At 39.5% G+C, this 25,910-nt stretch overlaps 1 protein-coding gene across 2 annotated transcripts in view; it reads right to left on the minus strand.

The window, feature by feature from the left end:
• LOC139473870 (potassium voltage-gated channel subfamily KQT member 1-like) overlaps nt 1-25,910 on the minus strand; it is a 147,243-nt gene that overhangs the window by 17,881 nt on the left and 103,452 nt on the right. For both annotated transcript variants that reach the window (XM_071256654.1, XM_071256653.1), the window contains 2 exons: nt 24,850-24,978; nt 23,540-23,650 (listed from right to left, as the gene is read on the minus strand). In XM_071256654.1, the coding sequence (XP_071112755.1) occupies nt 23,540-23,650; nt 24,850-24,978 (240 nt within the window). The remainder of the gene's footprint in view (nt 1-23,539; nt 23,651-24,849; nt 24,979-25,910) is intronic.

Genomic DNA, 25,910 nt, shown 5'->3' on the forward strand with positions numbered 1-25,910 from the left:
CGGTTTGTAATACTGTGATGTTGATGACTGCATTATGTATATTGTTAATATTACTTATCATTCCTTTAATATGTTTCAGGGTGTATATCCTAGATAGATAAATCCACTGGCAGAATAAACCTCTCTCACCCGTAGCGTGTGTTTGCCTCTCACTCATTCACTGCCCAGCTCCAATATGACCCCAGGGCATATATGATTTTAATAAACCTTGACATGTTTTCCCTCGTAGACAAAAATTCTCATTTCTGTCTTTCTCTATTTCTACATCACACTCACATCTAAACTGGATAATCCCATGTATTCGCCACTATCCATGATCACACCACACTCACATCTAAACTGGAAAATCCCATGTATTCCACATCATCAAACACCACATCACACTAACATTTAAACTGGATAATCACATGTATTCCCCACTATCCAACATCACATCACACTCACTTCTAAACTGGATAATCCTATGTATTCCAAACTATCCAACACCACATCACACTCACATTTAATGTGGATAATCCCATGTATTCCCCACTATCCAACACCACATCACACACTCACATTTAAATTTGATAATCACATGTATTCCCCACTATCCAACACCACACCACACTCACAGCTAAACTGGATAATCCCATGTATTCCCCACTATCCAACACCACATCACACACTTACATTTAAACTGGATAATCCAATGAATTCCCCACTATCCAACACTACACAACACTCACATCTAAACTGGAAAATCACATGTATTCTCAACTATCCAACATCCCACTCACATTCAAACTGGAAAATCCCATGTATTCCCCACTATCCAAAACCACACAACACTCACATTTAAACTGGTTAATCACATGTATTCCCCACTATCCAAAACCCCATCACACGCTCACATTTAAATTTGATAATCACATGTATTCCCCATTATCCAACACCACACCACACAATTACATTTAAACTGGAAAATCCCATGTATTCCCCGTTATCCAACACCACACAACACTCACATTTAAACTGGATAATCCCATGTATTCCTCACTATCCAACACTGCATCAGAGTCACATTTAAACTGGATAATCACATGTATTCCCCGTTATCCAACACGACACCACACTCACATTTTAACTGGATAATCCCATGTATTCCCCACTATCCAACACCACATCAAACTCAAATCTGAAATGGATAATCGCATGTATTCCCAACTATCCAACACCTCCATCACACACTTACATTTAAACTGGATAATCCAATGAATTCCCCACTATCCAACACCACATCACACTTACATTTAAACTGGATAATCCCATGTATTCACCAACTATCCAACATCACACTCACATTTAAACTGGATAATCCCATGTATTCCCAATCATCCAACACCACACAACACTCACATTTAATCTGGATAATCCCATGTATTCCCCACTATCCAACATCACACTCACATTCAAACTGGATAATCCCATGTATTCACCAACTATCCAACATCACACTCACATTTAAACTGGATAATCCCATGTATTCCCAATCATCCAACACCACACAACACTCACAGCTAAACTGGATAATCCCATGTATTCCCCACTATCCAACATCACACTCACATTCAAACTGGATAATCCCATGTATTCACCAACTATCCAACATCACACTCACATTTAAACAGGATAATCCCATGTATTCCCAATCATCCAACACCACACAACACTCACAGCTAAACTGGATAATCCCATGTATTCCCCACTATCCAACATCACACTCACATTTAAACTGGAAAATCGCATGTATTCCCCATTATCCAACACCCCATCACACACACATGTAAACTGGTTAATCCCATGTATTCCCCACTATCCAAAACCCCATCACACACTCACATTTAAACTGGAAAATCCCATGTATTCCTCACTATCAAATACCACATCACACTCACATTTAAACAGGATAATCCTTTGTATTCCCCACTATCCAACACCACACTCACATTTAAACTGGAAAAATTCATGTATTCCCCATTATCCAACACCACACCACACTCCCATTTAAACTAGAAAATTCCATGTATTCCCCACTATCCAACCCTACATCACACTCACATCTAAACTGGATAATCCCATGTATTCCACATTATCCAAAACCACACCACATTCACATTTAAACTGGAAAATCCCATGAATTTCGTATCATCCAACACCACACAACACTCACATTTAAACTGGATAATCCCATGTATTCCTCACTATCCAACACTGCATCAGAGTCACATTTAAACTGGATAATCACATGTATTCCCCGTTATCCAACACGACACCACACTCACATTTTAACTGGATAATCCCATGTATTCCCCACTATCCAACACCACATCAAACTCAAATCTGAAATGGATAATCGCATGTATTCCCAACTATCCAACACCTCCATCACACACTTACATTTAAACTGGATAATCCAATGAATTCCCCACTATCCAACACCACATCACACTTACATTTAAACTGGATAATCCCATGTATTCACCAACTATCCAACATCACACTCACATTTAAACTGGATAATCCCATGTATTCCCAATCATCCAACACCACACAACACTCACATTTAATCTGGATAATCCCATGTATTCCCCACTATCCAACATCACACTCACATTTAAACTGGATAATCCCATGTATTCACCAACTATCCAACATCACACTCACATTTAAACTGGATAATCCCATGTATTCCCAATCATCCAACACCACACAACACTCACAGCAAAACTGGATAATCCCATGTATTCCCCACTATCCAACATCACACTCACATTCAAACTGGATAATCCCATGTATTCACCAACTATCCAACATCACACTCACATTTAAACTGGATAATCCCATGTATTCCCAATCATCCAACACCACACAACACTCACAGCTAAACTGGATAATCCCATGTATTCCCCACTATCCAACATCACACTCACATTTAAACTGGAAAATCGCATGTATTCCCCATTATCCAACACCCCATCACACACACATGTAAACTGGTTAATCCCATGTATTCCTCACTATCAAATACCACATCACACTCACATTTAAACAGGATAATCCTTTGTATTCCCCACTATCCAACACCACACTCACATTTAAACTGGAAAAATTCATGTATTCCCCATTATCCAACACCACACCACACTCCCATTTAAACTAGAAAATTCCATGTATTCCCCACTATCCAACCCTACATCACACTCACATCTAAACTGGATAATCCCATGTATTCCACATTATCCAAAACCACACCACATTCACATTTAAACTGGAAAATCCCATGAATTTCGTATCATCCAACACCACACCAAACTCACATTTAAATTGGAAAATCCCATGTATTCACCACTATCCAACACCATACCACACTCACAGCAAAACTGGATAATCCCATGTATTCCCCACTATCCAACACCACATCACACTCATATCTAAACTGGTTAATCCCATGTATTCCTCACTATCCAAAATCCCATAAAACACTCACATTTAAAGTGGATAATTACATGTATTCACCAATATCCAACACTACATCACATCACATCTAAACTTGATAATCCCATGCATTCCTCACTATCCAACACCCTATCACACACTTACATTTAACTGGATAATTCCATGCATTCCCCACTATTAAACACCACATCACACTAACATTTAAATTGTTAATCCCATGTATTCCCAATCATCGAACACCACACCAAACTCACATGTAAACTGGAAAATCCCATGTATTCCCCACTATCCAACATCACACCACACTCACAGCTAAACTGGATAATCCCATGTATTCCCCACTATCCACAACCCCATCACACACTCACAATTAAACTGGATATTCCAATGCATTCCTCACTATCCAACACCACATCAAACTAACATTTAAACTGGATAATCCCATGTATTCCCCACTATCCAAAACCATATCACACTCACATTTAAACTGGAAAAGACCATGTGTTCCCCACTATCCAACACCACACCACACTCACATTTAAACTGGAAAATCCCATGCATTTCCCATCATCCAAGACCACACCACAATAAAATTTAAACTGGTTAATCCCATGTATTCCCATCTATCCAACACCACATCACACTAACATTTAAACTGGAAAATCCCATGTATTCCCCACTATCCAACACCACACAACACTCACCATTAAACTGGATAATCCCATGTATTCCCCACTATCCAATATCACACTCACATTTAAACTGGAAAATCTCATGTATTCCCCATTATCCAACACCACACCACATTCACATTCAAACTGGAAAATCCCATTTATTCCCCATTATCCAATACCAAACAACACAATTACATTTAAACTGGATAATCCCATGTATTCCCCATTATGCAACACCAGACCACACTCAAATTTAAACTGGATAATCCCATGTATTCTCCACTATCCAACATCACACTCACATTTAAACTGGAAAATTCCATGTATTCCCCACTATTCAACATCACATCCTTTCACATCTAAACTGGATAATCCCACGTATTCCCCACCATCCAAAACCAAAACACATTCACATTTAAACTGGAAAATCCCATGCATTCCCCATCATCCAACACCACACCACAATAAGATTTAAACTGGTTAATCCCATGTATTCCCCACTATCCAACACCCCATCACACTCTAATCTAAACTGGATAGTCCCATGTATTCCCCACTATCCAACACCACATCACACTCACATCTAAACTGGATAATCCCATGTATTCCACACTATCCAACACCGTATCACAGTCACAGCTAAACTGGATAATCCCATGTATTCCCCACTATCCAACACCACATCACACTCGCATCTAAACTGGTTAATCCCATGTATTCCCCACTATCCAAAACCCCATCACACACTCACATTTAAACTGGATAATCCCATGTATTCCCCACTATCCAACATCCCACTCACATCTAAACTGGATAATCCCAGGTATTCCCAACTATCCAAAACCCCATCACACACTCACATTTAAACTTGATAATGACATGTATTTCCCACTATCCAACACCACATCACACTCACATCTAAACTGGATAATCCCAGGTATTCCCAACTATCCAAAACCCCATCACACACTCACATCTAACCTGGAAAATGCCATGTATTTCACACTATCCAACACCACATAACACTCACATTTAAACTGGATATTCTCATGCATTCCGCACTTTCCAACACCACATCACACTCACATTTAAACTGGATAATCCTATGTAATCCCCACTAGCCAACACTCACATCTAAACTGGATAATCACATGTATTCCCCTCTGTCCAACATGACACCACACTCACATTTAAACTGGAAAATCCCATGTATTCCCCATTATCCAACACCACACTACACAATTACATTTAAACTGGATAATCCCATGTATTCACCACTATCCAACACACCCCCACATCTAAACTGGATAATCCCATGTATTCCCCACTATCCACAACCCCATCACACACTCACAATTAAACTGGATATTCCAATGCATTCCTCACTATCCAACACCACATCAAACTAACATTTAAACTGGATAATCCCATGTATTCCCCACTATCCAAAACCATATCACACTCACATTTAAACTGGAAAAGACCATGTGTTCCCCACTATCCAACACCACACCACAATAAAATTTAAACTGGTTAATCCCATGTATTCCCCACTATCCAACACCACATCACACTCTAATCTAAACTGGATAATCCCATGTATTCCCGGTTATCCAACACCACATCACACTAACATTTAAACTGGAAAATCCCATGTATTCCCCACTATCCAACATCACACAACACGCACATTTAAACTGGATAATCCCATGTATTCCCCACTATCCAACATCCCACTCACATCTAAACTGGATAATCCCAGGTATTCCCAACTATCCAAAACCCCATCACACACTCACATTTAAACTTGATAATGACATGTATTTCCCACTATCCAACACCACATCACACTCACATCTAAACTGGATAATCCCAGGTATTCCCAACTATCCAAAACCCCATCACACACTCACATCTAACCTGGAAAATGCCATGTATTCCCAACTATCCAACACCACAACACAATCACATCTAAACTGGATAATCCCATGTATTCCCCATAATCCAACACCAGACCACACTCAAATTTAAACTGGATAATCCCATGTATTCTCCACTATCCAACATCACACTCACATTTAAACTGGAAAATCCCATGTATTCCCCACTATACAACATCCCACTCACATTTAAACTAGAAAATTCCATGTATTCCCAATCATCCAACACCACACCAAACTCACATCTAAACTGGAAAATCCCATGTATTCCCCACTATCCAACATCACACCACGCTCACAGCTAAACTAGATAATCCCATGTATTCCCCACTATCCAACACCACATCACACTCATATCTAAACTGGTTAATCCCATGTATTCCCCACTATCCAAAACCCCCATCCATCAAACACTCACATTTAAACTGGATAATCACATGTATTCCCCACTATCCAACACCACATCACACTCACATCTAAACTGGATAATACCATGCATTCCTCACTATCCAACACCCCAACACACACTTACATTTAAACTGGATAATCCCATGCATTCCGCACTATCAAACACCACATCACACTAACATTTAAACTGGATAATCCCATGTATTCCCCACTATCCAACACCACATCACACTCACATTTAAACCGGAAAATCCCATGTATTCCCCACTATCCAACACCACGTCACACTCACATCTAAACTGGATAATCCCATGCATTCCTCACTATCCAACACCCCATCACACACTTACATTTAAACTGGATAATCCCATGCATTCCCCACTATCCAACACCACATCACACTCACATCTAAACTGGAAAATCCCATGTATTCCCCACTATCCAACATCACACAACACTCACATTTAAACTGGTAAATCCCATGTATTCCACACTATCCAAAACCCCCATCAAACACTCACATTTAAACTGGATAATCACATGTATTCCCCACTATCCAACACCACATCACACTCACATCTAAACTGGATAATCCCATGCATTCCTCACTATCCAACACCACATCACACACTTACATTTAAACTGGAAAATCCCATGCATTCCGCACTATCAAACACCACATCACATTAACATTTAAACTGGATAATCCCATGTATTCCCCACTTTCCAACACCACATCACACTCACATTTAAACTGGAAAATCCCATGTATTCCCCACTATCCAACATCACACAACACTCACATTTAAACTGGATAATCCCATGTATTCCCCACTATCCAAAACCCCATGACACACTCACATTTAAATTTGATAATCCCATGTAATCCCCACTATCTAACACCACATCACACTCACATCTAACCTGGAAAATGTTATGTATTCCCCACTATCCAACACCACACCACACTCACATTTAAACTGGATAATCCCATGTATTCCCCACTATCCAATATCACGCTCACATTTAAACTGGAAAATCTCATGTATTCCCCATTATCCAACACCACACCACATTCACATTCAAACTGGCAAATCCCATTTATTCCCCATTATCCAATACCAAACAACACAATTACATTTAAACTGGATAATCCCATGTATTCCCCATTGTCCAACATCAGACCACACTCAAATTTAAACTGGATAATCCCATGTATTCTCCACTATCCAACATCACACTCACATTTAAACTGGAAAATTCCATGTATTCCCCACTATTCAACATCACATCCTTTCACATCTAAACTGGATAATCCCACGTATTCCCCACCATCCAAAACCAAAACACATTCACATTTAAACTGGAAAATCCTATGCATTCCCCATCATCCAACACCACACCACAATAAGATTTAAACTGGATAATCCCATGTATTCCCCACTATCCAAAACCCCATCACACACTCACATTTAAACTGGATAATCCCATGTATTCCCCACTATCCAACACCACATCACACTCACATCTAAACTGGATAATCCCATGTATTCCGTACTATCCAACACCCCATCACACACTTACATTTAAACTGGATAATCCCATGTATTCCCCACTATCCAACACCACATCACACTCGCATCTAACCTGGAAAATGCCATGTATTCCCTACTATCCAACACCACATCACTCACATTTAAACTGGAAAATCCCATGTATTCCCCACTATCCAACACCACACCACAATCACATCTAAACTGGATAATCCCATGTATTCCCAAGTATCCAACACCACATCACACTCACATTTAAACTGGATAATCCCATGTATTCCCAACTATCCAACACCACATCATACTCACATCTAAACTGGCTAATCCCATATATTCCCCACTATCTAACACCCTATCAAACACTTACATTTAAACTGGATAATTCCATGTATTCCCCACTATCCAACACCACATCACACTCACATTTAAACTGGATAATCCCATGTATTCCCCACTATCCAACACTCGATCACACTCACATCTAAACTGGAAAATGTCATGTTTTCCGCACTATCCAACACCACATCACACTCACATCTAAACTGGAAAATGCCATGTATTCCCCATTATCCAACACCAGACCACACTCAAATTTAAACTGGATAATCACATGTATTCCCCACTATCCAACATCACACTCACATTTAAACTGGATAATCCCATGTATTCCCCACTTTCCAACACATCACACTCACATTTAAACTGTATGATCATTCTGTAAGCAGTTCTTGATGAGACGCTGATGAAGACAATATTGCAATATTCATGGGTTATATGAAGGTCAAGGTCATGTACAGAGACCACAAATCTATATGCGCCATTAAACCGAAATATGTTTTGGTAATACACTATACATATTACATATCAAATTTCACTTTGATACAAAGCAAATGGCTGAGTAAAAGGTTAAAATTACAATTTAGATAGGGCTGCCATGACTATAATGTCTTGAATAGGATCAACATTCTGGCCGTGATCATTAGAAGGACATTTTTGGATCTTTCTAGACTGTAATCAGTCCCTATTTCAATCCCCCTTCTCCCCCAAACAAAAGCAATTAAAACCAAGTCATATGTTTCTTCTTGTCAGTGGTGTGTTCCTAATTAATACGTTTACCTTCTATTAATACGTTTCACACAGACAATTGTCACGTTTGTCACGATTACCACTCACTATAATTATTCTTGCTTTTCCCAAGCCATAGTACTTGTTCTGTCGGCCGGTCGGGAAGGCTAGTGGTTAAAGCATTCGCCGAAGACCCGGGTTCAATTCCCAACATGGGTACAATGTGAGAAGCTCATTTCTGGTGTCCCTCGCCGTGATATTGCTGGAATATTGCTAAAAGCGGTGTAAAACCATACTCACTCACTCACTCACTCACTCATTCTGTCACAGAGAAAGCCATAAATTATCAATAGGACCAGGAAACGAGTGATCTGGGCTGTATTATTTGAAAATATTAAACAGGATTTACATTGTCCTTGTCAGTCGTTATCTCCAATGACCTCAGTCATCATACTCATCTCTCTTCCTACCTGTCTATGGCAGAATAATGTCGTCTAACACACCACCGCAAGGACATGTCTCTGATTAAATATTGTATATGATTACGATTGTTTCTTCTATTTGCTTCAGTAGCAATGTTCCATCTGTATGTCACACTGATAATAATTAAGTACGGACCAGACAAACCAGTGATTGATATCATGAGTAACATGCCAAACTATAACCCAGAATCTCGTTCGACATCAGTAAGAAAAAGGAAAAAATATTACAGGCATACACATTATCTGAATAAAATGGGTTCCATTCAACAAGGTTAATAAACTACTTTTGATTAAAATGTAAGGTATTCACACAACTGAAAAAGAAAAGAAAGAAAGTAAATTGGAAAATGTTGCAAATATCAAATTATTTCTGGAGTTGCTCTGAGGGCAATTCTGGCAGAACAGTGTGATGGGCATCCCCACGCTATAGGGAGAGGGAAGAGGGATGATGTATCGGGCTATTACTAAACCTAAATTGCTTGCATAATGGATGACCACCTTAGGTGTCAAACTGTCCTGTTCTGCATACATGGCATTTACAGGACTGATTGCGAATTTTAAACATATTTAAATTCAATCCATTTTACTAAGGTGTTTCTGCTGTAAACTTGTTTACATAAATCACAGATCCATTATCAAATAGAGCGATAAACGACAGGAAATGAAAATGCCGAAATGTGTAATTCACTTTCCCTAACGTATGATTCATCTTGCCGCAGCCGTGAAACTTGCCACATCAATAGCTCCTCTGTCTTCTCCGTTTATCAATAATCACATGGCAGAATCGGTCAGCTGATCTACTCGGGGGGAGATTGTTCTGGCTAATAAGTGCCAGGGAAGTCATATTCAACTAGAGCTGATCTGTCCCGAAATACAGGTTTCTCCGGAGAGTTTGTTCCAATTACACACGTAATGATGATATATGCTAATCATTCATGACAGGTGTATGTTGGCTTGTGAGGGATATTTGCACTGATAGAACTTTGACAGCGGGCATCACTAACAGAATCACAGGGAATAATGTACGAGAGGAAATTAAGTTGGTAGCTCACCTGGTTTGTCAGATGAAATCATTAACAGAATCACTGGAAACACACCATCAGCAGAAAATATACAAGAGGGCCTGTAGCTCGCCTGGTTAGTTAGATGCAATCACTAACAGAATCACTGGAAACACACCGTTAGCAGAAAATATACAAGAGGGTCTGTAGCTCGCCTAGTTAGTTAGATGCAATTACTAACAGAATCACTGGAAACACACCATCAGCAGAAAATATACAAGAGGGCCTGTAGATTGCCTGGTTAGTTAGATGCAATCACTAACAGAATCACTGGAAACACACCATCAGCAGAAAATATACAAGAGGGCCTGTAGCTTGCCTGGTTAGTTAGATGCAATCATTAACAGAATCACTGGAAACACACCATCAGCAGGAAATATACAAGAGGGCCTGTAGCTCACCTGGCTAGTTAGATGCAATCACTAACAGAATCACTGGAAACACACCATCAGCAGAAAATATACAAGAGGGCCTGTTCGACTTTACACATATTCCAGCAATATCACGGCGGGGGACACCAGAAATGGGCTTCACACATTGTACCCATGTATTGTTCTGGGTGTGACAAGTGAATGCTTTAACCTCGAGGCTACCCAACCGCCCCGCACACAATATATACCTCAACAAGGCCATATCAGGAATGTTATATACTGGTGATTCTCACCCCCCCAAAAGCCCATTGTTTAAGATATAGGGTCATACCCTGTTAGTCTGGACCCTGATAGTTCAGATGTCATACCTTTCAGACACTTATGGGTTGTCACCAATCTTTGTTCTGCATAACTTGTCCCTATGATCCTGAAGTCGGTTCCTGGAACTGTATGATCATAAGGTGCATGTAGCCTGTAAATTGAGGTAAATTGATTCACCCATCCAAAAAGCCAGCTGGGTTGATATCAGGCCACGCAAGTGTCTGCTCATGGTGGGTGAGCCTCGATCATATGACAATCAACCCCACACGTGTCACTTATTTTGAGAAATGCTTGTTTACAGTCGATACATAATTAGTTAATAATCTTTGTGTGCAAATGCAACTGGATCAATCAATATCAAGCCTATTGTTTTCAGCTAATCAAAAAGACCTTGTAGTTTTTGTAGGGGTTTTAATCCTGAAGTGTATGTGTGATATCGACGCAACAAGAAAGTGTGGATGAAATCAGACTTGTTCTGTGATTGGCTACAATACTTTCATTAATAGATGTAGTCAGATGGACAGAAAGTGATTTTACTTTATAACAATACCATTTGTCACAACTGCTCATGGTTGAAATTTACCAACAATCTGGAGGATATCAGAAATGTGCTTTACATATTGTCCCGATGTCGGAATCAAACCTCTGTCTTTGGCTTGACAAGCAACTGCTTTCACCGCTGAGCTACCCCGTGCACTGGCCCTTCTACTCTTTAGAGAAATTTCCAATACAAATTGTATTTTATGGAAAAAGACGCATTGTACACGATAGTTTTTTTGTATACACCAGGGGGATGTGTGTTTATAGTCAAGTGCATTTATGCACAAGAAAATACAGTAAGTGTAAATGTCAGTGATTATTCTGTCGATGCAGCATGTACGTCTATCGCAACACCTGCAATGTTCAATTACACCACAGTACTACTGCTGTTGACATGTATAACAACATTTGTTGTATGACAGGCAGTTCAGACCCCTACAGGTTAACAGCATAATCGATATCCGCGCACTTTTGGTAGGAGTTACGGCCTCTTGTACTGAGCCCACAATACATGCATGTCCTTGTCACTTTAACCACAGGATGGTTAGGGCATCTTATCATCAAGGATTTATTTACACCTGCTCAGATCAGCCAATGTAAGTAAAACATTCCAAAATTGGAATCAAAGCGATACTAATTCATAGGCGGATCCATGGTGTATGTGTGTGCGTGTGCGTGTGTGTGCGCGTGCGGGTGCGCGTGCTTGTACTTGTCTAGGCTGATGCCGATTTATAGTGCTCGCCCACTGAGATACCATGTGTGTGAGGGTCCAAAGCTCCCCCATTCCCCAGTGAAAACCAAATGCAGTCTGTTGTAAAATATCTGAGAGGAGATTTTGATATTAAGCCCCCTTCATGTTAATGTAATCATATCTAATGTTATGGTTTGGTCAGGTGTACTTGTATTACTCTGATCTCAGGTCCAATGAGGCATTAAAATGCTCAGTTTTAGAAAGTATTGTAACATACAAATATAAAAGAAATAAAAAAAATATAGGAACTTTCAAAAAATCCCATTTTGAACAAAATGACATATTTTCCTCCAACTTGCTTGCCAAAGGCTCTTAGCTTGGAATCCTAGATATATCCCTGATTTAATCATTGGCACTCAAATTGTATATTCAATTGTGATGCGAATCGATGAATCAAGATTTTAGTGTGATTTGCATATTTTCCTGGTCTCAATATATAAATTGTGAACCAGTTGAGTGGGTTTTATACCGTTTTGAGTAGTTTTCCAGATGTGCTGTATTGTGTCTTATGAATGTGGGCTTTTATAACTTTGCTGAAATACTATCATGTACTGACAAAGCATTATCAGAACACCTGGGATTTCGAACTTATCAACACCAGATCCTGGATTGGCTAAGGGTTCTATTGTAGACAATATTTCCCTCACAACTGTTCACAGGCGAAGTGTAATACATACTACTTTCCTGCAACTAGCTGTTAACAGAGTAATACATCATGTTCACCATGCAACTACTATTCACTTTGCTGCATGGTTACCACGATGTGTCAGTGTGTGTGATCCACTTTAACAAGCTATCATATCGCCTGGATATTCTAAGGTGCCCCAACTGTGTCCATTCTATTGCTATAACAACATGTTATAACATGATGTCTTCCTAATAAGGACAGACAGATTTTCTCGGCATGATGGACCAAGAAAACATTGAAGTTCATGTGGAAATTGATTTTTCATTTATGATGCAAGGTATAAAGGTCATAGTTGACATGGACAGTTAACGTCTAATCCACACTGCTTACAATATTACACAATCTATCACTTCTTGTCAGATGGGAACGAGAGCATGGCAGTCAGCGAGTGAGTGGATGCAGGGATCTAAATCATTTTGGCCCAGATGCGACATGATTGCAAATAACATTATCATCACTTGTTACAAGATCTTGCTGTCTAGCTGACTGACAGGTAAAAATCTAAACTAGAGCAATATTCGTGTAAAAGATTCGGCGATTTTGTGACAGACAAATATTAGGACATTTTCATTAGGCCTGGGACAGGTAACTCCAGTACTCGGATTGGTACTGAGTAGGACCTGTCTAGCATCAAAACACGGCCTGTGTACTTGTCTTGTGGGCAGATGACCACGGAGTACGCAGATCACTGTGTCGGATTAACGAGACTGATTAATGAGTGATTTCGGTAATTCGTTGCAAATTAGGTATGTCGGAGTCGGAGTGCGAGTCTGTCGGATTGACGGGACAAAATAGCACTGATTTAATTGGTTCCCATCAATACGAGTGTCGGATTAACGAGACTTGACTGTATGTAGCTCAGAGAAATGACGACACAGTGGTCTGGTACAGGCAAACCACGGTTGAGTGCATCAATCACATCTGTGTTCAAACTCACAAGCACTGCTGGTCTTTGAAGGTCATCTAGTTATCAAATCAACGGAGCATGTACAGCCTTGATTGTTAGCTTGCAGGAAAATTAGGCGTCAGGATGCCACGCTTGTTCGAAAATGATGTAACAGAGCTGATGGAATCTGGACTGTCTCAACGTCAGGTGACACGACAGTTTAACGTTCACAGAAACACAATCTGGAACATGTGGCAATGTTGGCAGCAACAAAACCCTGTTAGGGACCGACCCTGTAATGGTGGACCCCCTGTTATCTCCATCAGGTTAATTCTAACCCACCTATGACAATTCTTCCAACCTGCTACTGTTACTGCCAACACTGTCTAAGGCTCCGTAGGATATTGGCACAGACAGTTCGATGCCATTTACGACATTACTACAGCATTGCTAGGAGACCAGTAAGACAAGCAATTTTGACAAATAATCATCGTCGACTACGTTTACAGTGGTGCAGACAATGTTTACGCTGGATTGCCAATCAGTCGAGACAGGTGATGTTTACAGACACATCTTGCTTTCACCTGAACCGATCTGATGGACGTATTCAAGTGTACAGATGTCATGGGAACGTTTTGCCAATAACTTTGTCATGGAGGATGATTGGTTTGGTTAAGTTTTAATATATTGGGAGGGATAAAAGCAACCCAGAGATCATAGTTGGTGGGTGGTTATTGACCAACGTTACCAATGAGATGAGAACATCCAGCCTGTGATTCTGAATTCCTTCACCAATATGGCCCTTGGGAGATCTTCCAGCAGCACGATGCCAGACCTCGTGTGGCATGCCTCACGTTAATGTTCCACCCTGGCCTGCTTGTTCTCCTGGTCAGTCCAACATCGTCTGGAATGACGTCTTCAACATTTATCCCATACACTGCAGGAGTTGTGGAACACATCTGTGTTCATCTGGAATGCTTTTCCACATGTGGTCGGTTCAATGCGATGTAGGTGCCATGCCTGCTATCAAGCTCACTGGGGCACTGCCAGGTTCTGACTTGTGAAATGACATTATTGGTTCTTCATCTTTGTGACATCCCTGCGCATTAAGTGGCCATGCTGCTATCCATTAACATTTATCAGTTGTTTATCATGTATCCTGCTTGTCTGAATAAATTATTTTTTCAATGCCAGAAAAGATTTTAGTTAGTTTCATGTCATTATAAAACATTTCAGTTTCTTTTGTTGCTGAGTATATATAAATAAAAATGACTCTATTATTATTATTTACACTCGTATTAAATTAAAAATAAATATTACAGACCGCCATCATATAGCTGGAATATTCTTGAGTGCGGCATTAAACAACAAACAAACAAAGCAGCACGCGAATCGGACTTCTCCCAGGAAGCACTGCTTAGTCAAACCACCAAGAACTTTTTGGAGAATGTGAAGACTCCCCAACACTGCAGCCTTCAGCATTACCCAGATTGTCAGAAGGACAGTATTCCTGGCAGCAAACCTGAATCTTTCCTGAATCTTGTCAATCACATCAGAAAATTCAATGATATAAATGATTTCATTGGATTTATCAATGATGTTCGCCATTAATGACGTAATGAACTGAACGAAATAAGCTAGTTCCACTGAAGGTTTGCCCAACAAATACTTACAGCCAACAGACAGCAGCCAAATAGTGTTGACGTAAAAATTATACCAATTGCTCTGCGGAATTTAATTTATTGAGAGCAATTTTACTTCATTTAGTTTGTTATTTATTTTCAATCAATACAGAGGAACAAAAATGCTATTTGTAGTGTCCTCCAATCACAGCCAACGACAAATCAGCCTCCGCCCATCAACTCATTTAGGAAGACAGGAGCCCAGTCTGAGAATAATCCGTGGATGACGTCCAAGGGTTGTTGGCATCAAGCAGACACCCTTGTTCCTGATCTATTCCCGGCTCATGTTTTGTTTGTACTTGTTCAAGCTACATGCACACACATAGTAAATTATTAATTTACAATACAATAATTTTTAAATTTGAAGTTTACACAATATACAGCTTTTCCATTGGATGAGAAGTCGGTCACATGACCGTGAAATTGATGTTCATAAGTGTATGAACGACACAATTTGACGTTCATACGTTTTTCACGAGATCGTGTTCTTGAAATGACGTAAACACTGATGGACTACTTCCACATTCCTGGGGAAACCCCTGGGAATTCCTTAGCACGAAAACATACATAAGCGTTCTTTCTGATCATTTAGAACCTTTATTCTTGGTCTCAGCGTTTCAGTATACATTGAGAAATGTCAGAGAGCGTGACGGCATGATTGTTCACGAATATCCTCCCTGCGGCCTATCCTAATGAACAAACGAAGAAATGCACATCTAAACTATCGTAGTATCGATTCGATCCATGTCTTTGGCTGACACTGACGCATCTTTATTCACCTTTCAATGAAAGGCCAGTTGATCAATGATGATCAGGTTCATTAACAACTTCGGAAGTCTCTCCCATCACGTTTATCGTGTCGGCCATTTTGACGTCTTGTACTTGATGTAAATGTATTATGACGCGCTGTCATTGTGACTGACTTACTGAGGTAGTTTTTTACAGAACTTTCTCATCTAATGAGGATATGATTTGAACACGTGCTGCGTAAGATGTTTCTGAAGAGCAAGAAGTGCATCCATACGCTCATGTCACCTCTCTTTTTGAGGAACTATTTTACTCCACAATATAGCTGGTTGTTGTATGGCTGTCAGTGTAAACATGAAGTCACACGTACTAAATAAAATTGTGTTTAGACCTTGACCTACATCCTTTGAGGTAAGAAATTTTGATAAAAAAATGATAAGAATTGACTTTCACTTTGTGTGAGTTCACTGGAGTATGAACCTTCATAGAGTTAGGACCAAACTGTATGAACATCGGAGCTTGCGACGACGTTCATTCAGTTTGGCCCTCACTCTATGAACGTTCATACTCCAATGAACTTATACAAAGTGAAAGTCAATTCTTAAATTATCCCATCATCTATATAACGGTATATCTAAAATGCTATTCTAGAAACTTTTCATGAAATTAGGGCAACCATGTCCTGAACACCGAAGATACAGGCACTCGTATGATATATGTAAGTTCAATCACCGATCACGTCAACTGGTTTGAGCAAATAACAGTTGGCATAACTGTCTGTCAAATGTAAAAATCTGTTTACAATCAGTTAATATCAACCGCATTTAGAGTCCATCTGCACTGTTTTCTAACCTATTACCAAACTTGATAGGCTTAACAACAGAATTATTTGTGTACTGCAAATCAATAAAGCAATGATGTGGGAGAGTGTCATACATCAAGTGAATACTTTCTGGATGCAGCTTTGTATAACTGGAGTAATATAAATTCCATTACACTCCGTTCTTTAAAAAAAAACATACAAGATCTGGTTTAGAATATTAAGGTCTAATTACACGCTTGTGAATATTGGATCGTCAGTGCAGATAAAGTTTGTACAAGTGTGTCCATTAGCAGTGATGAACTACTTTGAAATATTGTTACACACAAGCTGAAGGAGGGACTGTCTTAGTTAGGGATGGGCATTGCCAGGGACAAATGTATTGCCATATATATTGCAATTAATGCAGTGATGAATGTATTGCGATATATTGCAATGAAGGCCGTGACAAATGTGTTGCGATATATTGCAATTAATGCAGTGACAAATGTATTGCGATATATTGCACGGAAGGCAGTGACAAATGTATTGCGATATATTGCAATGAAGGCAGTGACAAATGTGTTGCAAAATATTGCAATTAATGCAGTGACAAATGTATTGCGATATATTGCAATGAAGGCAGTGACAAATGTATTGCAATATATTGCAAGGAAGGCAGTGACAAATGTATTGCAATATATTGCAATGAAGGCAGTGACAAATGTGTTGTGATATATTGCAATGAAGGCAGTGACAAATGTATTGCCATATATTGCATTGAAGGCTGTGACAAATGTGTTGTGATATATTGCAATTAATGCAGTGACAAATGTATTGCGATATATTGCAAGGAAGAAAGTGACAAATGTATTGCGATATATTGCAATGAAGGCAGTGACAAATGTATTGCAATATATCGCAATGAAGGCAGTGGCAAATGTATTGCAATCTATTGCAATGAAGGCAGTGACAAATGTATTGCGATATATTGCAATTAATGCAGGGACAAATGTATTGCGATATATTGCAATGAAGGCAGTGACAAATGTAATATGATATATTGCACTGAAGGCAGTGACAAATGTAATGTGATATATTGCAATGAAGGCAGCGGTGAATGTATTGTCATTGTATGTTTCTGTTATATCATGACCTTCATCATTTCAGTACATATGCATATTCAGTCAGTGAACTGTCATGGAGTTAGAACTGGTGGCGAAACAAATAAGGCTGGTAAATATCCCCCTTCACCCCTTGACCCACAGTGGTGCCCTGTTGTAGTCTAACATCCACATACAGCCTCTTGACACACACTGTGGTGCCCTGTTGTAGTCTTAACATCCACATACAGCCTCTTGACACACAGAGAAGTGCCCCTGTTGTAGTCTTAACATCCACATACAGCCTCTTGACCCACACGGTGGTGCCCCTGTTGTAGTCTTAACATCCACATACAGCCTCTTGACACACAGAGAAGTGCCCCTGTTGTAGTCTTAACATCCACATACAGCCTCTTGACACACGGTGGTGCCCCTGTTGTAGTCTTAACATCCACATACAGCCTCTTGACACACAGAGAAGTGCCCCTGTTGTAGTCTTAACATCCACATACAGCCTCTTGACACACGGTGGTGCCCCTGTTGTAGTCTTAACATCCACATACAGCCTCTTGACACACAGAGAAGTGCCCCTGTTGTAGTCTTAACATCCACATACAGCCTCTTGACACACGGTGGTGCCCCTGTTGTAGTCTTAACATCCACATACAGCCTCTTGACACACAGAGAAGTGCCCCTGTTGTAGTCTTAACATCCACATACAGCCTCTTGACACACGGTGGTGCCCTGTTGTAGTCTTAACATCCACATACAGCCTCTTGACACACAGAGAAGTGCCCCTGTTGTAGTCTTAACATCCACATACAGCCTCTTGACACACAGAGAAGTGCCCCTGTTGTAGTCTTAACATCCACATACAGCCTCTTGACACACACTGTGGTGCCCCTGTTGTAGTCTAACATCGACATACAGCCTCTTGACACACATGGTGGTGCCCCTGTTGTAGTCTAACATCCACGTACAGCCTCTTGACACACAGAGAAGTGCCCCTGTTGTAGTCTAACATCCACATACAGGCTCTTGACACACAGAGAAGTGCCCCTGTTGTAGTCTAAAATCCACATACAGCTTCTTGACACACACAGTGGTGCCCCTGTTGTAGTCTAACATCCCCCTTCACCCCTTGACACACACGGTGGTGCCCTGTTGTAGTCTAACATCCACATACAGGCTCTTGACACACAGAGAAGTGCCCCTGTTGTAGTCTAACATCCACATACAGCCTCTTGACACACAGAGAAGTGCCCCTGTTGTAGTCTAACATCCACGTAGAGCCTCTTAACACACAGAGAAGTGCCCCTGTTGTAGTCTAACATCCACATACAGCCTCTTGATCCCCCTTGACACACTGTGGTGCTCCTGTTGTAGTCTTAACATCCATGTACAGCCTCTCCAACAATCATGAGCATTACACAGAGTAATGGTGTCTCTGCCACATCAGCTTATCAAGATCCCCTAGTAGCTTGTTTACAGACACAATGCCTCAACAAGCCAGTGATCATTCTAGGAATAAATCTTGTTTCTGTGATAATTACAGCTTATAGTGAGATAAATATGCAGCCTGGCTGAGTGGCAAGATGACAGAAACTGGACAGTGTTGGGCTAGTCTCCAGCCTCCGTCTTGACAAATCCCTTCACACATCTCATCACAATCACTTACAATGTGGAGATGCAGCCACAAATTCACTTACTGTCTTCAAGGGATACAGCAAGTCTTTTGTCTCAGACACAGAGGTTGAACCACACAGCTATTCAATGACATAAAACAAATAAAATATTTATGAGGATACTTCATGGTGATTAAGACATCACACTTCTCATGGAACGCTTCAAATCAAGGCAATGGCTTGTGATGTGATTGTGTTGCCATGTGTGAGTTGGGCAGAGAGGGTTAACACTTCACAGAGCTCGGCTAATGGAGCAGGGGTATCACCAAATAAATCCATACTTTTTTAGTTTGTCCACTGATACTAAAGTTACTGTAGGCAAGAACAAGGGAGGGAGTGAGCATGTGCTTGTATCAGAGTGAGTGAGTGAGTGATTGATTGTAGGTGAGTGAGTTAGTAAGTGAGTGACACCTCAACATCTGTATACTGCTGACAAATTCAACAAATACCTCAATATGCCAAACTGTATAGTTTAAATTTAGCATTTATCTCACTTATGATACCTGAACTAAATATTGCTTATTCAGCATTGACCTAAATATCACTTAGTAAATACTGACTATTCAGAATTCATTTCAATATCCCAATAACTAAAAATAGGTTATACAGCATTCAGCTCCGTATCCTTATAACTAAATATTGCTTATTCAGCTCAGTATCCTTATAACTAAATATTGCTTATTCAGCTCAGTATCCTTATAACTAAATATTGCTTATTCAGCTGAATATACCAATAACTAAATATTGCTTATTCAGCTCAGTATCCTTATAACTAAATATTGCTTATTCAGCTCAGTATCCTTATAACTAAATATTGCTTATTCAGCTCAGTATCCTTATAACTAAATATTGCTTATTCAGCTCAGTATCCTTATAACTAAATATTGCTTATTCAGCTCAGTATACCAATAACTAAATATTGCATATTCAGCTAAGTATCCTTATAACTAAATATTGCTTATTCAGCTCAATATCCTTATAACTAAATATTGCTTATTCAGCTCAGTATCCTTATAACTAAATATTGCTTATTTAGCTCAGTATCCTTATAACTAAATATTGCTTATTCAGCTCAATATCCTTATACCTAAATATTGCTTATTCAGCATTCAGCTCAATATCCTTATACCTAAATATTGCTTATTCAGCATTCAACTCAATATCCTTATACCTAAATATTGCTTATTCAGCATTCAGCTCAATATCCTTATATGTCAAAATTGTTTATTCAGCATTCAGCTCAATATTTCTGTATTTGTATGTTGCTGATTCAGCATTTATTCAATATCCTGGTAATGAAATATTGCTGATTCAGCATTTACCTCTTTATCCTATCACCGTAATTCAAATTCAGCATTTATACTGTAATACTGTACCACCTCGAACATAGTTGCATCATAAATTAGATCGACAAAGATCAAATTATAGATGTATACCTTCATCAATATCTTGAAAGCTCTGAACTAGATACAATGGTGCGCTTCTGTATAGTGACTTTAAGTTCCCACACCCGACCTTCCTGAGTACATGTAAATACTGACAAGGCCAAGGTGTTTTTTAGATCCTTTGAAATCCTAAACTCTTTGAAATCTTGTCTCTCTTTGAAGTTGAAACTTCCATCACGAAGTGATTACATGTCCAGGATATGACGAGATCGGAACAAATCTCAAATAAATCACTTCATTCTGCTTGGAATTAAAGTGAAGCTCTCAACAACAAATACACCAACAAATCTATTGTCGTCTCAAACGAGTAGTCCTGAAAAACAAAATCTAAAGTTTGCATTCACTCTTTGCAAGCTTCTTTGTGCTGTGAAAGTGCTCTTCAGTTGCTCATGGGAAACTGTAATGTAATGTCTCTCTGGCACTGTGTGGAGCTTGATGAGGCAGACGAACAGTCATAGCTGTTAAACAATATACCGAGCCTGGCTATTTGGGGGCTGAAGAACAATTGATTTCTGAGGCAATGACTTTTGACAACGTGTAGATCTAATACAGGAAGTGAGACGAAATGGGAATAATTAAATTTTCACTGTGTTCATTGTAATTCCTGCATTCTGATTAGCTGCATTGGTAACGTGAAAAACTGATGTGCAAACTGTATAAATCTGCTACGCGGATTCATACAGTTTGCACATCGATCTTTTCGATTCAAACCTCAATGAACCCAAAAAATCCAGTCCTTAATTGAATGTTGCTTTGAACATATATTCCCCACTCAGACACTGTATACTGACACCATTCCCTGTTTTATCCCATCGTCAAGAGCCAGGGTAACAAGAAGTACCATCTTTTAACTTTTTTTGGTATGATGCAGCCAGGGATCGACCATCTTCCCGAGGCAAGGGAGTTAACTGACTTTATAAGTCCAGTTTCCACCCTTGCCAAACTAGGCTAGAATTCCTGGGCTCGATCATAGCGCCACCAGTGGTAATTATGAGTTATGTCCCTTCTAGGCCTCTCCTATGGACCAATCAGATTTCACCTCTTGTATCACTTGCATTTGTTTCAAACAAAATGGCGGTGCCCTGTCAAGACGATCTGATTGATAATAAAGATCTATATTGTGATAAAATGGGTCTAACATCGCGAAGTGCATCAAATCACGTGAGCACCTTAATCAAAAACATGAAAAGATTTGGAAAATATCTGTTGACAACGTGTTGGCGGTGCACACGCTTTTCAAATCCCGCAAACCACCGACATCTGCATGACAGTTTACTAACCAGATTTGATTTCAGTACACGATTTTGATTGGACTATGGATAGACTCGTTAGTCAATGCAAAATGTAACTCCATAATACCAGACTAGTTTGGCAAGGGTGAAACTGGACTTTTATAGTCAGTTGACTCACTTGCCTCGAGAAGATGGGGATCGACCTTCTGCTCTCCAGGCAGATGCTCTGTCCACTAGACATCTTAAGCTGCCAGTGGGTAAACACCAACATTTCGGGAAACCTACAATACCCGTGGATTCCTTCCCATGGTTGTCATATGTTAAATGTTAGTGAAGGTACCGGGTATACCAAAATGCATGCCCTGGAGACTAAGAGAGGATGTATCATAGCAGGAAGCTGTCATGGTAAGACACAACTGTCATATCTCATTTCTGTGTTGCATGGCCACATAAATCATGTCAGTATTAATTTGTCTCTTGCAAACTCTTGTGCAAGTACTTTTAATTCTGATTTTTTTCATGTTTAGATCTTAAAACCTGAAACTCACATTCTATGACAACATCCAGTCAGATTTCCGTTAAGACAAATTATTATCTTGACAACTTACGGCAGGAAGAGCAAAGAAGGATATTGCGAACACAGCAAAACAGGAGGCAACTATCTTCCCCATCCATGTTTGGGGCACCTTGTCTCCGTAACCTATAGTCATCACAGTAATCTGAAACAGACAGCAACATAATCTTTTCTATACGACTCAAAAGAAGTTAAAGAACACATGATTCTTTCATATTACCATAGATAATCTTTCAGAGCATATTAAATATGATCAGAAAACTTATGGATAACAATAGCAAATAGTGACGTTTTGCTGTAGATTCTTACACTCCAGCTTGATAATGGTGTAAGAATCTCCCTGGAAATGTCGCTATATGCAATAAATCAGAAGTTATTACGCATAATGTATTATAAATTTTACATTTTTTTACTTACTTTCCAGCTTCAAGAATGCCAATCAAACAGTTAACTATCGTCACATGACAAAATCGGCTGTTCTTTAACTTATCCCGACAGATTAACCATAGTGACATGAAAGCATCTTTTCAGCAGTATGTAGGCCGAGACCATATTTTCCCTTGTGCTGTTTCCCCTGTGTCTGTGCTCTATGGATGTTGCTATTAATTCCTTTCTATATCATACAAGCCCCTGTAGACTTGGAGGTCTTGTGTATGACCTGTTGCTGCTACTGTGGAACAGCGCCTTCATATTTCATGGAATTAGTGCAGACGTACCAACATGTTTGGAACCTCAGATCTGCTAACAAGCTTCAACTATGTACAGTAAACTATGTTTATAACGAACATGCTTATAAACAACTGACAGATATAACATGTATTTTTCATCCCAGGCATTTTCTGTATATATGCAATATGTGCTTATAATGGACTACGGTTATAATGACCACTAATTAGTGGTCCCTTTGAGTTCGTTATAACAGTAGTTTACTGTAGTTCAACTTTCAACTTAAAATAGTTATAATGATCATCGAATCCTGGTGCAACTAAGGGAGGCAACCTGCACAGCGAATTCTAGTGCCTTAAAGACATTGGTTACCCATGTCCCCGAGACCTGTGTGAAACTGTCAATGTAAAAAGGAAGACAGAAATTGTGGAGATTTGTGCAATGGCAGTCATAATGCACTGTTGTATGGCATATCTATGAAAATAAACAACAGTTCATACATTTAATTAAGCGTCATGTTCAGGGAAAAAGTCATAATACAAATGCATGTGTCTGGAAGCCTGAAGGAAGCACTCTATGATGACCAAACTCGCTGAGTGCGGCGTTAAACAACCAACAAACAAAACATATAATACAGAGTATGGTACATGGCAGCTTCAATCAAGTTTGCCTACTCACCACTCCCCACCAGAGGGCGTCTGCATAGCTGGAGAAGTCTTTCCGGCCATCCTCACGCTCCGCCAAATACACAAAGTAGGAGGAAAATATAAGGCCCAGGAATCCTATGTACAGTGTTGTAATTAACTCCTGGAAGAACAAATATGTCACATCAAACATAAGGGAAAATATTATAAATGTCAATTAAATCTTGAATGAGGTCAAAAGCGGTATTGGGTATTACCGAACAAAATGCTAATTTCCATGTTTTTCTCACATTGCCGGTCATTACATATGAATATGATTGTTTGTTTGACAGCAAAATTCCAGCTATGTGACTGCAGTCTGTAAATATTCAAATCTGGACCAGATAATCCAGTGATGGACATCATGAGCACTGATCTACACAATTGGGATACGATGACATGCATCAACCAAGTCAGTTAGCCTGACCACCCAATCGCCTTTTACGATAAGCATGGGTTGCGGAAGACCTATCCTACCCCGGATCTTCACGGGACATTTGAATATCATTCACATTGAAGGTTCAATGTAAACGTTAGTTATTTTTATTGTAATGAGAACACAGCAGAAATTAGTTATATATTATGTGTTCAGTAATACCTGACACAAATCTACTTTTCATCAATGTTATTTGTGTTAAAACCACTTTTGATTATATTCTGTATTCAATGCAAATTTCTCTTTGTTGATACTTCAGGTGCAGTGAATCCTCTCTACTTCATGGTACTTTAGTATGTTTATGTTTAGCACTATCTCATATATAACCAGCTGTTGTAAGTTATTACCTGGAGAGGTATTTACATAAGCAAGTTTTGCTTGTCTACCAATCCAGATTTCTTTTGAAATATTAATATGTTTAAACCACTTCAGACCAGAACCTGATGGCTTGTGCTCAACTGGTGATCTTGTATAATAATTCAGATAATTGAGAAGACTGTTAATCAGATTGGAAGGACATTTAATTGTCTTCTACAGCATGCTAGTCACGATTCCTGGAAAAAACTATAAATTATGAAAAGTCATTTGTATTTACAGCCTTGTGGTAAAGGAGCTCAGGA

This window comes from Haliotis cracherodii, unplaced genomic scaffold (genome assembly GCF_022045235.1).
Source record: "Haliotis cracherodii isolate W230 unplaced genomic scaffold, xgHalCrac1.p SCAF_3, whole genome shotgun sequence".
Taxonomy (NCBI): Eukaryota; Metazoa; Mollusca; class Gastropoda; order Lepetellida; family Haliotidae; genus Haliotis; species Haliotis cracherodii.